The 15,936-nt window shown below is 39.5% G+C and overlaps 1 protein-coding gene across 1 annotated transcript in view; it reads right to left on the reverse strand.

Moving 5' to 3' along the window:
* MMS22L (MMS22 like, DNA repair protein) overlaps positions 1-12,202 on the reverse strand; it is a 152,398-nt gene extending 140,196 nt beyond the window's left edge. The window contains exons 1-4 of the mRNA XM_023543655.2: positions 12,048-12,202; positions 11,012-11,190; positions 9,868-9,993; positions 8,071-8,120 (exon numbers count right to left, since the gene is read on the reverse strand). Coding sequence (XP_023399423.2) covers positions 8,071-8,120; positions 9,868-9,993; positions 11,012-11,175 — 340 coding nt within the window. The 5' untranslated portion in view covers positions 11,176-11,190; positions 12,048-12,202. The remainder of the gene's footprint in view (positions 1-8,070; positions 8,121-9,867; positions 9,994-11,011; positions 11,191-12,047) is intronic.
* Positions 12,203-15,936: the final 3,734 nt, after the last annotated feature.

Genomic DNA, 15,936 nt, shown 5'->3' on the forward strand with positions numbered 1-15,936 from the left:
ATCAATACCATTTACGGTAGCCCCCAAGAAGATAAAATACTTAGGAATAAACCTAACCAGAGTCATAAAAGACCTATACAAAGGAAACTACAAGACGCTACTGCAAAAAACAAAGAGAGACCTACATACTTGGAAAAACATACCCTGCTCATGGATAGGAAGACTCAACATTGTAAAGCAATCTATAGATGCGATGTAATTCCGATCCAAATTCCAAAGACATTTTTTAACGATGAACAAGGCTGCGGATAAGTGAAGGATTACTGAGAAAGAAGAACAAAGTGGGAGGCCTCACACTATCTGAATTTAGAACGGACCTCAAATTCTCATGAAAAGACCAAACTTAATGGTCTGAGACTTGAAAAACCCTGGAGGTCATGGGTCCCCGGACCTTCTGTTAGTCCAAGACTAGAATCATTCCCAAAGCCAACTCTTCAGACAGGAATTGGACTGGAGTATAAGACAGAAAATGATACTGGTGAGGAGCTTCGTGGCTCAAGTAGACACATAAGAATATGTGGGCAGCTGCTGTCCGGAGGTGAAATAAGAATGCAGAGGAGGACAGGAGCTGGCTGAATGAACACAGGGAATACAGGGTGGAGAGGAGGAGTGGGCTGTGTCATTAGGGGGAGGGCAACAAGGAATACATAGCAAGGTGTATATAAGTTTTTGTATGAGAGACTGACTTGATTTGTAAACTTTCATATAAGACACACACACAAAAAAAATTTGGAACAAAGAAACTCAGGTCCTAAAAGGAAAAAAAATATCAAATTCAACTTTAACAACTTTAACAAACTCCTGGTCATGGAAAAAAAAAAAAAAAAAAAAGACACCATTAAAAAATAAAAAAGCTAAACTGCAAAACGGTCACAAAAGGAGATTCTGGAAGGAGGGAGCGGGCTGACTCATTAGGGGGAGAGGAAGTGGGAATATGTTGTTGGTGTTGTTCTTAGGTGCCATCGAGTCCAACTCATAGCGACCCTATGCACAACAAACCGAAGCACTGTCCCGTCCTGCGCCATCCTTACAATCGTTGTTATGCTTGAGCTCATTGTTGCAGCCACTTTGTCAATCCACCTTGTTCAGAATCTTCTTCTTTTCCCCTGACCCTGTACTCTGCCAAGCATGATGTCCTTCTCCAGGGACTGATCCCTCCTGACAACATGTCCAAAATATGTAAGACGCAGTCGCGCCATCCTTGCCTCTAAGGAGCATTCTGGCCACACTTCTTCCAAGACAGATTTGTTCATTCAATATTCTTTGCCAACACCACAATTCAAAGGCGTCAACTCTTCTTTGGTCTTCCTTATTCACTGTCCAGCTTTCACATGCATATGACGCGATTGAAAATACCATGGCTTGGGTCAGGTGCACCTTAGTCTTCAGGGTGACACCTTTGCTCTTCAATACTTTGAAGAGGTCCTTTGCAGTAGATTTGCCCAGTGCAATGCGTCTTTTGATTTCTTGACTGCTGCTTCCATAGCTGTTGATTGTGGATCTAAGTAAAATGAAATCCTTGACAACTTCAATCTTTTCTCCATTTATCATGATGTTGCTCATTGGTCCAGTTGTGAGGATTGTTGTTTTCTTTATGTTGAGGTGGAATCCATACTGAAGGCTGTGGTCTTTGATCTTCATTAGTAAGTGCTTCAAGTCCTCTTCACTTTCAGCAAGCAAGGTTGTGTCATCTGCATAACGCAGGTTGTTAATGAGTCTACCTCCAATCCTGATGCCCCGTTCTTCTTCATATAGTCCAGCTTCTCAGATTATTTGCTCAGCATACAGATTAAAAAACTACAACCCTGATGCACACCCTTCCTGACTTTAAACCAATCAGTATCCCCTTGTTCTGTCTGAACAACTGCCTCTTGATCTATGTAAAGGTTCCTCATGAGCACAATTAAGTGCTCTGGAATTCCCATTCTTCGCAGTATTATCCATAGTTTGTTATGATCCACACAGTCGAATGCCTTTGCATAGTCAATAAAACACAGGTAAACATCCTTCTGGTATTCTCTGCTTTCAGCCAGGATCCATCTGACATCAGCAATGATATCCCTGGTTCCACGTCCTCTTCTGAAACCAGCCTGAATTTCTGGTAGTTCCCTGTCAATATACTGCTGCAGCCGTTTTTGAATGATCTTCAGCAAAATTTTGCTTGTGTGTGATATTAATGATATCGTTCTATAATTTCTACATTCGGTTGGATCACCTTTCTTGGGAATAGGCATAAATATGGATCTCTTCCAGTCAGTTGACCAGGAAGCTGTCTTCCATATTTCTTGGCATAGATGAGTGAGCACCTCCAGCCTGCATCTGTTTGTTGAAACATCTCAATTGATATTCCATCAATTCCTGGAGCCTTCTTTTCAAGCTTGGACTTCTTCCTTCAGTACCCTCGGTTCCTGATCATATGCCACCTCTTGAAATGGTTGAATATCGACTAATTCTTTTTGGTATAACAACTCTGTGTATTCCTTCTTCCATCTTCTTTTGATGCTTCCTGCATCGTTTAATATTTTCCCCATGGAATCCTTCACTATTGCAACTCGAAGCTTTAATTTTTTCTTCAGTTCTTCCGGCTTGAGAAACGCCGAGTTTGTTCTTCCCTTTTGGTTTTCCATCTCCAGCTCTTTGCACATGTCATTATAATACTTTATTTTGTCTTCTCGAGAGGCCCTTTGAAATCTTGTTTGGTTCTTTTACTTCATCAATTCTTCCTTCACTTTAACTGCTCAACGCTCAAGAGCAAGTTTCAGAGTCTCCTCTGACATCCACCTTGGTGTTTTCTTTCTTTTCTGTCTTTTCAGTGACCTCTTGATTTCTTCATGGATGATGTCCTTGATGTCATTCCACAACTTGTCTGGTCTTCGGTCACTAGTGTTCAATGCATCAAATCTATTCTTGAGATGGTCTCTAAATTCAGGTGGGATATGCTCAAGGTCATACTTTGGGTCTCGTGGACTTGTTCTGATTTTCTTCAGTTTCAGCTTGAACTTGCATATGAGTAACTGATGGTCTGTTCCACAGTCGGCCCCTGGCCTTGTTCTGACTGATATTGAGGTTTTCCATCGTCTCTTTCCACAGATGTAGTCAATTTGATTTCTGTCTGTTCCATCTGGCGAGGTCCATGTGTATTGTCACCATTTATGTTGGTGAAAGAAGGTATTTGTAATGAAGAAGTCGTTGGTCTTGCCAAATTCTATCATTCGATCTCCAGCATTGTTTCTATCACCAAGGCCATATTTTCCAACTACTGATCCTTCTCGTTTGTTTCCAACTGTCACATTCCAATCGCCAGTAATTATCAATGCATCTAGATTACATGTTCAATCAATTTCAGACTGAAGCTGATACAAATCTATTCCATCATTTTTGGCACTAGTGATTGGTGCGTAAATTTGAATAATAGTCGTATTAGCTGGTCTTCCTTGTAGGCGTATGGATATCATCCTATCACCGACAGCATTGTACTTCAGAATACATCTTGAAACGTTCTTTTTGACAATGAATGCAACACCATTCCTCTTCAAGTTGTCATTCCCAGCATAGTAGACTATATGATTGTCCGATTCCAAATGGCCAATGCCAGTCCATTTCATCTCACTAATGCCTAGGATATCGATGTTCATGAGTTCCATTTCATTTTTGACAATTTCCAATTTTCCTAGATTTATACTTCGTACATTCCAGGTTCCGATTATTAATGGATGTTTGCAGATGTTTCTTCTGATTTTGAGTCGTGCCACATCAGCAAATGAAGGTCCCGAAAGCTTTACTCCATCCACATCATTAAGGTTGACTCTACTTTGAGGAGGCAGCTCTTCCCCAGTCATCTTTTGAGTGCCTTCCAACCTGGGGGGCTCATCTTCCAGCACTAAATCAGACAATGTTCTGCTGCTATTCATAAGGTTTTCACTGGCTAATGTTTTTCAGAAGTAGACTACTGGGTTCTTCTTCCTAGTCTGTCTTAGTCTGCAAGCTCAGCTGAAACCTGTCCTTCATAGGTGACCCTGCTGGTATTTGAGTATCGGTGGCATAGCTTCCAGCATCATGCAACACACGAGCCCCCACAGTAAGACAAACTGACAGACACGTGGGGGGGAATATGTAGTAAGGTATATATAAGTTTATATGTGAGAGACTGACTTGACTTGTAAACTTTCACTTAAAGCACAATAAAAATTATTTTAAAGAAAGAAAATAAACAGGCTAGCCACAAATTGGGAAAAAATATTCACGACACACATCTAAGAAACCATTCAATTACCTAATATATAAGGAACACCTACAATTTAATTGGAAAAAGACAGATAATCCATTTTTAAAAAATAGGCAAAAGACTTCAACATATACATCACAAAAGAAGACTGCTGACTACTGAACATATGAAAAGGTCCTCATCATTAATCATCATAGAAATGTTATGGTTAAAATGAAAAAGACTGACAATAAAAAATATTAGAGAGCCATGTGGAACTGTAACCTGATAATCTGAAGAAACCTATGTCCACATAAATCCTTCTTTGAAAATGTACTTAGTAGCTTTATTCTAATTAACAAAATCCGGAAACAACTGAAATGTCCATCAGTAGGTAAGTGGACAAAATTTTGCGGTATGGTCATAAAATGGAGCATTATTCAGCAAATAAAGGGAGAGGCTACTGACACACAAAATGATATGGATTAATCACAGAAGTATTATGTCAAATGAAAAAAGCCAGATACAAGATATATTATATATTGAATAAGATCACTGGTTGCTTCAGTGAATGGGGAGAAGTGGGCTTGAGGGAACTTTCTGAGATGACAGAAATGTCTTGACAGCCGTATTTTGACAGGAACCACAACCCTATCAAGATGAAAAAAAAAAAATTTTTTTTCATCTTGATAGGGTTGTGGCTTATACAAGTATACGAATTTGTCAAAATTGATTAAACTATTCTTAAGAGCTATGCATTTTACTAACTGCACAAAATTAAAAATTTTTTAATTGATTTCTCATGAACCTTTCTCAGGAAGTTGCTCAAGGATACATTTCTCCAAAGCAAGAAAGTCAACAATGAAAGAGGAATTCTTGGGATTCAGAGAGGGAATCCCTTAAAGGAGAGATATAGGGAAATGGCACAATAATTGTGAAGGAAAGTCCCAGTTTACTGAGTGTGCAGCAGACCTAGGAATCAAACAGTTCATGTTAGAATAGGACATGGGAAAAAAACATTTCCAAGGAAAAAAAATGCAAGATACACTTACCTGACACATTTGGTATTAAAAGTAGTTCTACAGCTCAGTCAGAGTTTTATGAATAAATTAATGACAGGGATATAAAAGAACACAGGAAGTGAAAATGAGAAGCAATGATTAACTCTAAAAAGCCAAAAGGACAGTATTTACACTGTCATATTAATGTCAACACTAAATATTTATTTAATCATATATAACCAAAGTATCCTATTACAAGGATGGAAAAGAGAAAATGTTTGGGAGGTGGTAATAATTCTTCTATTCCCAGATTAGAAGTCAATAAAAAGTATCTAATTATGGAGGGGAAAAAAGGTCAGGGGCTGGGAAATAACAGTTTAATCAAATTATGTAGAAGGATGGAATTAAATACCTGTAGAAACAGCTAAGGGTTAAAAGAGCTGAAAGCTATTGCTTTGAGAGAGCAGTCAGGAGACTGCTCTAGGCCTTGTAATTAGGTTTGATTTCTTAAATTATGTACGTGTATTACTATGGAAAAAAATAAAAACTGATGAAAGAAAAGGTTTACATACTCTAAACATCTGCACTATTTGCATAATAACTAATACACATGTAAACTTTCTATGATAGTTAAAATGTTCTTTTATATTTCCTCAAGATGTAATATAAAGAAAAGTAAGTACACTCTACTGCCAGTATCAACCCGGAGAAAGGGTAATACCAACAGCTGTATTACATAAGAACAGACACAAGTGAAACATGCATGTATGTTATTCTGCCACAACTGGAAAGCAATTCCGGAGCTTAATGAATAGAAGAATAAGAACCATATACACTGGCAATATGTAACCCTACATAAGGGCTTTCTGGAAAAGGCTGAGGGGCTAAACTAGCTACAAAAGTGTATTAACAAAGCACTGACACAGATGTGTGGCAGGGGCAGGCTGACCTAGGGATAATCTTTAATACTGCTAACTAGTCCAACAAATCTGTCATTAAAAGCTTTTTTAAGCAACAGAAACAGCCAAAATTTCACTGTAACAAATAACCATTTTAACAAATAGTCCGCTATATGGGTTGCAGGTTAATAGTGCTTTTCAAGGAATAATCTTAGATAATAAATGCCTTCATGAGCCCAATTTACTTCAACCAGTCTATAAAGATATTTCTTGCTATTTTCACTATAGATTTTAAAAGCTCCCCCAACGTTTTCAAAATAAAATTCAAACTCTTCAGCACGATTTACAAAGGTAATTATGGCTTCATCCCTTCCAAATTCATCATGCACACACATGGATCCAAACACACATAATACTCCCAGCTCCCTGAATTTTAATTATTTTACAGACCTAATGTCTTTGCCCAGACAGTTGTTTCTACCTAGAATGCTTCTTGTTCCCAAACTTTCTGCCTAGCTAACTCCTCCCCATCCTTGAAGACTCAGAACTGGCATCACTAAGTGATGGGCACATAAAACCATGAAGCCATCTTTGGCTCCCATGGCACCTTGTACATACTTCTACCACTGCCTTTTTCCATTTTTCATGCTGCACTATGCTTGCATATCTACCTATCCTACTCAGCTGCAAACTCTTCAGCAGCGTATTTTTCTTCTTTGATTCCGCAGCACCTTACAAAGTACCTGGCACGAAGCAGGGACACATTGAGTGATGATGCAACATTAATACTTAACATTTACTGAGCACATACTGAAAAAAATGAGACAAAATGAACAAAAATGGCCCTGACAGATGACAGCCAACAGCTAGGTCATGACGTTTCCTGCTGAAAACAAACAATTTTCGTAAGATACCAAAAATTGTCAGATAGGGCAACTCTGTCATTACAGTGAAACAAGACAAAAAACAGGCCTCTCTGTAATCTCGTCTGAACACAGAAACAAGGCACTCGCAAAAAAGCAAGCATTCCCCTCTTCTAGCTAATGTGACTATTGCTTCCTTACTAATGACAACCCTACTCTCCCCCTTCGTTCATCCCACTTCTTAGATAAAAATTAACATGCCAAATCATCAAGTTGCTCCTGCTCCTAATAGCATCCAATTCAGAATAAAGCCCTAGCCTCTTTAAACCCTCCCCCCAAATCAGCCAGCACAACCCAAACCCTGTAACAAGCCCCTCCCTGCCTTCTCTTACTGAGAGAACCCATCTGTTTCTCACGATGCGTGTAAGTTGTTTTGCTAAGTTAGTAAACCGAACCTTTTGACCAAAAGTGTGTTCCTGGTGGTCTTTGATTCCTGGACATTACTAATCATAGGCACTGGACTAAGTACTTTACATACATTATGTCATTTAACCTTCACAAGAACTCAATGAGGTGGGATTACCTGGTGTGAGACACACAAATATCAAGTGCCATGACTTGAAATACTACACTGTATCAAAACTGCAGGAAAGGAGAAGCAGCTTGCCTGCACTAAAACATACTGTCCTTCAGTTCTCTTCACTACCTTAACTATACCAATCCCCCGCCAAATCAATGATCCTTTAAATGCTAAAAGCAAACAAACAAGCAAACAGAAAGATCAAGACAGAACAAGGTCTAAGACTTTTTGTTTCTCCTGTAAGTTCTCCATCCCACTCTTCATTCTCAAAATAACCACTAATTCACTTCAGGAAGTTTTGCCTTAAAATCTTCGGATTTGGAAAAATACTATAAATCTCAGCTCCAACAAAATTTAAATGTCGTACTTTTTCTGAACACTAAACACAGCGTATTCTGATCTGCTGACCTAACACTTCCTCTATGCTACTCATGCAATCCCAATGCAGGCATCATGGACCCGGATGCAATTCACTGTAATGGAGCAGCATTCCTTTTAGCCATTAAGCACAGCTTAAACTTACCAAAATCACAGCTGGCTTGTAATAAGGTTTCCAAGTTGTACAGTTGTTGCCTATATTAAAAAATATAAGAGTCAATTTACCATAGCTTAAAGTATGTAACAACTGTATGGTTAATGTTCCTAAATCTATTACATAGCTTGAATGCCTCTTGTTTGTGGATGGCATTTAATATTTAGGGAAGGTTTACTGAAGGGCAGTTTCGAGTACAGAAGACTTTGAGAAGAGATAAAATGCACCTCTATCTCACCTCCAAAACTGTGTATTAAAAGCTGCAAGTAGCTTTGAAATAATTTTCAAACAGCATAGATTTTACTATCAATGAGATACTGTTTATATATTCAAATTTAAAGTACTTATACAAAATACTAATACGCTAGGTTAACAGCTAAAATGAGATGTTAAATTGTATCATAAAGCAATACAGTAATTCAAAAAAGGAATAGAATAATGTGGACTGGAGTTATTAGCCAAAGCTGTATTGATGATGCTCCAGCTTAACTCCTGATGGTAATCTTCTCTTGCCATTCTTTCTGGTTGCCTTTCAACTCCTTAAAGGCTGATTCATATTCACGACCTATGTCCTGGATAAAGACATACTCCTTCTGTAGTATATGCCAGCCTGTTCTTCCAATAGCATAGTAGATGCAACTCGACACAGACACAGTAATATCGCTTCACAAGGTCTCATGAGAGGAGCATGAGAGAAATCCTTCCAACTTTCCATTATCATTTAAATGTACCATATATAGTCAAATGTGGTTTTGGGTAATAATTTGCCCTCAACAATTGACTCCACTTCAAAATGTCATCTAAAATCTAAATATGGACTGGTTTTAAATGATAAAAAGAAACATTTGATTTTGTTAATTGTGAAAATGGCATAAAAATCAAAACCTGCTGCCATTGAGTCAATTTTGACTCATAGCAACCCTATAGAACACAGCAGAACTGCCCCAAAGGGTTTCCAAGGAGCGACTGGTGGATTTGAACTGCCAACCTTTTGCTTAGCAGCCGAGTTCTTAACCACTACCTCATCAGGGCTCCAATAATGGCACAGTGTTTACATAAAAAAGAGTCCGTATTTTTTAAGAGATACATGCTGAAGTACTTAAGGGTGAGATGATATAATGCCTGGAATTTGCTTTAAAATAGTTAAGCCAAAAGAAGAAGGAAAGGGATAGATGAAAATGTGATAAAACTTTGAGAAATGTTTATTGTAATAGAGGAATGGGTTTATGGTGGTGCATTAGACTATTTTCTCTACTTTGTGTTTGAAAATTTACATTCAAAAATTTTTTTACATGCTCTTCAAATAGAAAATGAATCACAGTTCTATTACACAGTCTGAAACATATATTTGGAAAAGATCGTGTAAGGGCTATGGTTATTAATGAAACATTTTAATGTTTTTTCAAAATTATACGATAGTTCAAAGCCTTAAATATTTGTCTCCAACATATGATATCATATACAGAGCATAAAGATTTTGAAAATCACTAAAAAGCAACTCATTAAAACCATTATTCCATCAATCACTACTGCCTGATTATTACTACCGGTAGATAATCAAGAAAGCAACAAGCACAACTCAACATTTACTGAGCACTTACTGAAAAAATAAACCACTTATGAGTGTAGATGCTGTTCAGTTTTCAGTTTATTTTCTAAAACTTCTGGTTATTATTTCTGATAATAACAGTGAAATTATTAGAAACCACCCAGCCATGTAACTTATAAAACTGAATAACATCTATACTCATAGGCAGTTAGAAACAAACCAAAAACAAAAAAACATACCTGAATAAGTGAAAAAGCTGTCTAGATGAATTAACTAACGCAGTTTCAGTAACCCACGGAATGCCAAATATTTCCACTGTATCCTCTTCAAAGTTGGTTGGTAAAGGATCAAGATTCAAAATTAGCCTGAAATGAAAATTCTGATTTAATCTCATAAAAAGTATGCTCATACAATGTATCATATCTTTCTTTATATTCTCTGAATCCATATTTTACATGACATACCGAAAATGTCATAAAGTCAAGAGATGCCTTGGTACCTTACATATCCAGGATTACTACTGTAACACCTAGACTGCATTAAGGATGCAGACATACATAGTGATAAAAAGGTATAACTAAAGAACAATTAACTTAGGGAGAAAAATGCAAAAAGAGCCTATGGAACATGCTTTTGCCTGTCTTCATTAGTGGTCTTTAGCTGTGGTAGAATTTCAATCTCTGAAATTTTTTAAAATACAGCTAAAAGTTATTTTGAGCCATGTACAGTGAAAAGCATAATCAAATTGGGTAACTGCTTTTAGGGTCTCCAGTAAGTATTCCTAAAATATTTCAAGAATTTCAGTTTTACTGTAATATGTGTATATCCACCTAATGTGTCAACTTAGAAGAACGGTATTTCCGTGAACTTACACAATCTGATGCATTTATTAAAAAGTTATTTTTTAAAAGCTAAATCTTTAAAGCTTACATATGTATAGGTATATAGACTTAGAAGGAACTGGGGCAATAAAAAATGTGTATGGTTTACTTAAGAATTACTAAGAAGCTCTAGAATATTATCTCATTCTTTAGAAGAAAATATCATTTCAAAAAGCCCAGGTAGTTCAGAGTTCATTTTAAGTTAACTGGGAAATTAACGTCCAACTCCCCACCCTGAAATTGAGGTAGCAGTGAGGTAAGAGAAGATCAGTTATCAAATAAGAAGTTCTCAAAAACCAAAATACTTTTGGGTATTCTCTAACCAGGAAATCAACAACAGAACTAATATTAGTTTGCACTGGTGTAATATACTTAGCCAATCACAAAACACCACTAGGTGAAAGTCAAAGTTTAATTGATCGAAATCATAAATAACATTCCTAACAAACTGATGAATAATCTCATCAAGGAAAAAAACCGAAAGTCTGATTTTTTTACTTACCGCTTAAGGGCTCCACTGGAAAGGTAAGACTCTCCAGAAAAACTCTGTCCTCCTCCTCTACTGTCAAAAGCACAAGAAAAGCAAGGGGGTTTGCACCATTCCGTCCCCAGCTCCAACTCCAAGCTGTCGGTCAGGAACGTCGATGCAGCCGAACAGTTATCCATTGTTTACTTCATGGCCTGAAATGTTTGGGGTTAATGATTACCATTATGTACCCGTTGCCATCCAGGCGATTCTGATTCAGACCGACCCTACAGGACAGAGTTAGAACCGCCCCATAGGGTTTTCAAGCAGTGGCTGGTGGATTTGAACTGCCGACCTTTTGGTTAGCAGCCCAGCTCTTAACTCTTAACCACTGTGCCACCCGGGCTCCCTGATTACCATTAGGAACACCAAAAAGAACTTTTTAAGAAATTCCTGGAGATGGGGTAGGCCGAGAGATTCGGGATTACAACCTCAGAAAGTTCCCAAAGAAGTAGGAATTCTGAAAAGCAAATAAGAACCCCCCCCCCCCCCCCGCGCACAAGGGGGAACAAAACAAAATAAGAAGCCAAATCCTCAGTAATCCCTTCACCCGAAATTAAGGCTGTCAAAGCGTAGACAAAATACACCCTTGAACAGCTCTGGCGAACGCCTTAAAATCTGTCCTGTAAGTCAGGGTCGCTACGAGTCGGAATCGACTCGACGGCACTGGGTTTCTGGGTAGGTCAGATGCCGCAGCCCAGGGAAGTGGTGAAGAGGCTGGAGGGAAATGGTTGCAGGATGGATCCAGGTTCAATCCCGAGCCAGCCTCGAACTGCACCCTCAGCTACGTTACTAAATTGCACTGAGCCCGCTTCCCCGCAGCCAGTGGACAAAGCTCCCAGGCAGGCCCGGGGTGCGGATCAGGGCAGTGCCGGACGCAGACCCCCACGCCTCCCCCGACTCGGGGACGAGTACCGCTGGGCCCGACAGACGAGGGGTGACGGGGGCGAAGTTCCACACAGGGCGGCGGCTGGACTCCTGCGGTGCTCCCTATCCACCGAACACGTCTTACCTGCTCACTTTTCCAGTTCCTAGGACCCGCCCCCAGCGGTACAGATCACGGCTCCAGAATCCGTAGGGTCCAAATCCGGAACAGGCAAAATTCCCGCCACGCTGCGCGCGCTCAGAGGGGGCGGAGCCAAGGCTAGGCCAACACCAGCGGGGAGGCCGGGTCACGAAAACTCCGCGTGGACGGCCGGCTCACCATGAGATCTCGCGAGATACCGGCAGCCTGGGACTGCTTACAGGCGCTCATTTTTTTCGTTGTTGTTGCCGGTGCTGTTGATTGGTGAGTTGGGTCGGAAGGCGGGGCCTTGCTTGAAAGCGAAAGGGGGCTCTGGGGGTTGTGGGGGTCGCCCTGGGGCGGAGCTAAGGGAAAGGACTTTGCCGAAGCACGACTAGAGCAGTTGTCTGTCTCACACCCAGGTTGTACGCCACGCTCTTTCTTCCTGCTCGAGTGCCTGCAGCTGTTTTGTGGAGGATGTCTCCTGATCATGCCAGGCGAGTGCACAAGTGAGGCTAGTCCAAATTAAGAAAAAATAAAACTTAACAATCCAAGGCTGTAATTTTTATGGAAGCACACTGCTTTATCTTTCTCACAAGGAGGGGGGCTGGCGGGCTCAAACCACAGTTTGGTTAGCAGCTGAGCGCTTTACCCACTGCACCACCAGGGCTGCTGAGGCTATTCCAGTGTTGGGAAACGAGTAATTCAGGTGCCTCTTGCATTCGGTATAAAAATTTTTGTTCTCTTTCTTTGGAGCATGTCTGGGCAGGTTTAGCACCCTTTTATAAAGTTATAGCCCATTCGCAACATTTTTTTTTTCCATTTAAGTGTTCTTTAAAATCGACTCAGAAGACTTTCATTCTTAAGTCAAAGATAACACATTTCATTGTATCACCGTCTTGAGATTCAAGAAAACCGCCATAATTTTTAATTCAAATTTTTTGCTGTAACTTGAGCGTTGGCTCTTGCGCATTCCTCCACAATAGTTTGTCTAGCTTTTGCCTCCTACATAGGTAACGTTATAACTCTCTTCTCTATTCAAACCAAATACAGCACATTTTCTGACAGCTGGGTTGGGATGGGGAAGAATGGGAAAAACACAGTAAAGAAGCCAACCTAGGGCCGTTGAGGAGAACGTTATTTATGTACCCTGCTCAGCAAATGTACCTTCAGCACAGATGTTTTGTGGGGACTGCTGCCGCTCCATAGTGGTTAAGAGCTACAGCTATTAACCAAAAGGTTGGCAGTTCGAATCTACCAGACTCTCTTTGGAAACCCCATGGAGCAGTTCTCTGTCCTATAAGGTCGCTATGAATTGGAATCAATTTGAGGGCAAATTTTTTTTTTCAGTGCTGCTGCTCATATATGGTCCATGCAGAGTCTCTAACATGACAGATATTGTCATCCACAATAATCTCGAGGGATTAATGCCTAGATCATGATAATATTGAGTCCTGGCATTGCTTTTGAGAGAATGGAGTCAACTGATAATCATTATCGCATTTTTCCCTAATCAAAACATCCAATAAATAGACCCTTTTTTCTACTTGTAAGTGCCCGAGGTTGAATGATCAGTTTGGTTGAATCCTGTGATAGGATAGGAAGAGCCAAAACAGGCTCTCTGTAAATAATTTAAGCTAGTTGAGAAGTGCCACTGAACCCATTACATTAATCAATATCCTTAGCAATTAACAGATAGCATACTCAAGAGGGACAATTGAAGGGTAGTAATGAAAAGGCGATTCACGGAAGGGTGGACTGGAGTTGCCTGAAAACAGAAAGTGATGACGAAGCACCCAGGGCTAATCAGAGAGCCATCATTACCCTGGCCTAAGAGGAAGGAGAGATTACCAGAATACATTGAGATCCATTGCTGTAGGATACAGTCACCGGAAAGAACTGGTGCCTTCATAGAAGAACCCGCTGCCAACTTGCAGCTCTACAGGGAAGGAGTTACTTTAAGTACTGAAACCTTCTTCCCCTCCATTCTCCAGTGTCCAGCTGGTATCTCTCACTGGCCAAAACCAACTTAAAAACAGAGGACAAAGATGCAGTATATCAAGTTCTGACTCCTGGGGTAAAGTCCAGGTTGAAGAAGAATGGAGAGTGAATCTGGCAGAAAGGAATTAATTTTTCTTAACAAGATAAAAGAATCCTAAGTGTTTGTATATAGTATATGTATAATAATAGAACTTCAAAATACATAAAGCAAAAAATACTACTGATAGGAGAAATACACAAAACAAAAATTATACTTGGAGACTTCAGTATTTCTCTCTATAACTGATGGAACAAATAGAAAATTAGTAAAGATACAGGTGACTTCAACGACACTATCAACTATCAACCAACTTGAGCTAATTGACGTTTTTAGGACACTCCACTCAATAACAGTAGAACATATACTCTTTTTTTTTTTTTTTAAGTATTTGTTGGTATTGTTAAGAATCTAAACAGTAGAATATACACCAATTCAACAATTTCTACATGTACAGTTCAGTGACATTGATTACATTCTGTGCAAGTATTCTCATCCTCCCTTTTTTAATTGTTCCTCCCACATTAACATAAACTCACTGCCCTTTAAGTTTCCTGTCTGATCTTTTAAGTTGCCATTGTCAGTTTGATCCCGTATAGCTAGTTCTTAAAAGAGCACAGTGTTCAAGGCAGACATTCTTTATGAGTTAAGCTAAACTGTTGTTTGGTTTTAAGAAGACTTCAAAGGTATTTTCTGGTTTAAGGTTTAAAGATAATATCAAGGCAGTAGTTTGGGGGGTTCATCTAGCTTCCATGGCTCCAGAAAGTCTGGATTCCATGGGAATTTGTAATTCTGTTCTGCATTTTCTCCCTTTTAATCAGAATTCATCTACAGACTCTTTCATCAAAATGTTCGGTAATGGTGCCCAGGCACCATCCAGCTCTGATCTTGTGCCAAAGAAGGCAGTTGTTCATTGGGGCAATTACCCATACCTGCCATTTCCTTCTATTTATGACTCTCCTTCCTCTATTGCTCCAAGTGAATATAGATAATTGTTTTACCTTAGATGGCCAGTTGCAAGCTTTTAAGGCCCCAGGAACTATGCAATGAACTAGGAGATAGAACAGAAACACCAAACATGGTATTAGGCCAATTAACTGGGATGCCCCATGAAACGATAATACTAAACCTCCAAACCAAGAAACTAAAACCCATGAGGTATTTGGTTATAGATAAGCAGCCTCAGCAGCTGCTCTTTTTGTTGTTGTAAATATATCTGTTATGGATTGAATGTGTTTCCAAAAAGTATGTGCAGTAAATCCTAACCCCTAGGTTGCTATGAGTCGGAATCGACTCAAAGGCAGTGGGTTTTTTTTTTTTTTTTTAATACCTGTGTTTATAATCCCATATGAAAATGGGTTTTCTTTGTTAAGAGGCCATATCAGTTTAGGGCGTGTTTTAAGCCAATTGCCTTTGAGATGTAAAAAGAACACATTACACATAGAGAAGCAAACATCGTTGGGGGAAGATGGATACCACCACTTGAAGATCACCAAAGAACAAGGACCTTCCCCCCAGAGCTGACACAGAGAGAAAGTCTTCTATTAGAGCTGATGCCCTGAATTCAGATTTATAGCCTCCTAAACTTGAGAAAATAAATTTGTAAAAGCCATCCACTTGTGGTATTTCTGTTTTAGTGGCACTAGGTAACTAAGACGGAATTTGGTATTGGAAGTGGGGTGCTGCTCTAACAAACACCTACAATGTGGAAGTGGTTTTAGAATTGGGTAATGGGTAGAGGCTGGAAAAGTATTAAGATGCCTAATGGGAAAAGCCTAGATTGCCTTCAAGAGACGTTTAGTAAATTATGGACGCTAAAGGCAATTCTGGGGGGAGGTCAGAAGGAAGTGAGGAGAGTCA

This window comes from Loxodonta africana, chromosome 1 (assembly GCF_030014295.1).
Source record: "Loxodonta africana isolate mLoxAfr1 chromosome 1, mLoxAfr1.hap2, whole genome shotgun sequence".
NCBI lineage: Eukaryota > Metazoa > Chordata > Mammalia > Proboscidea > Elephantidae > Loxodonta > Loxodonta africana.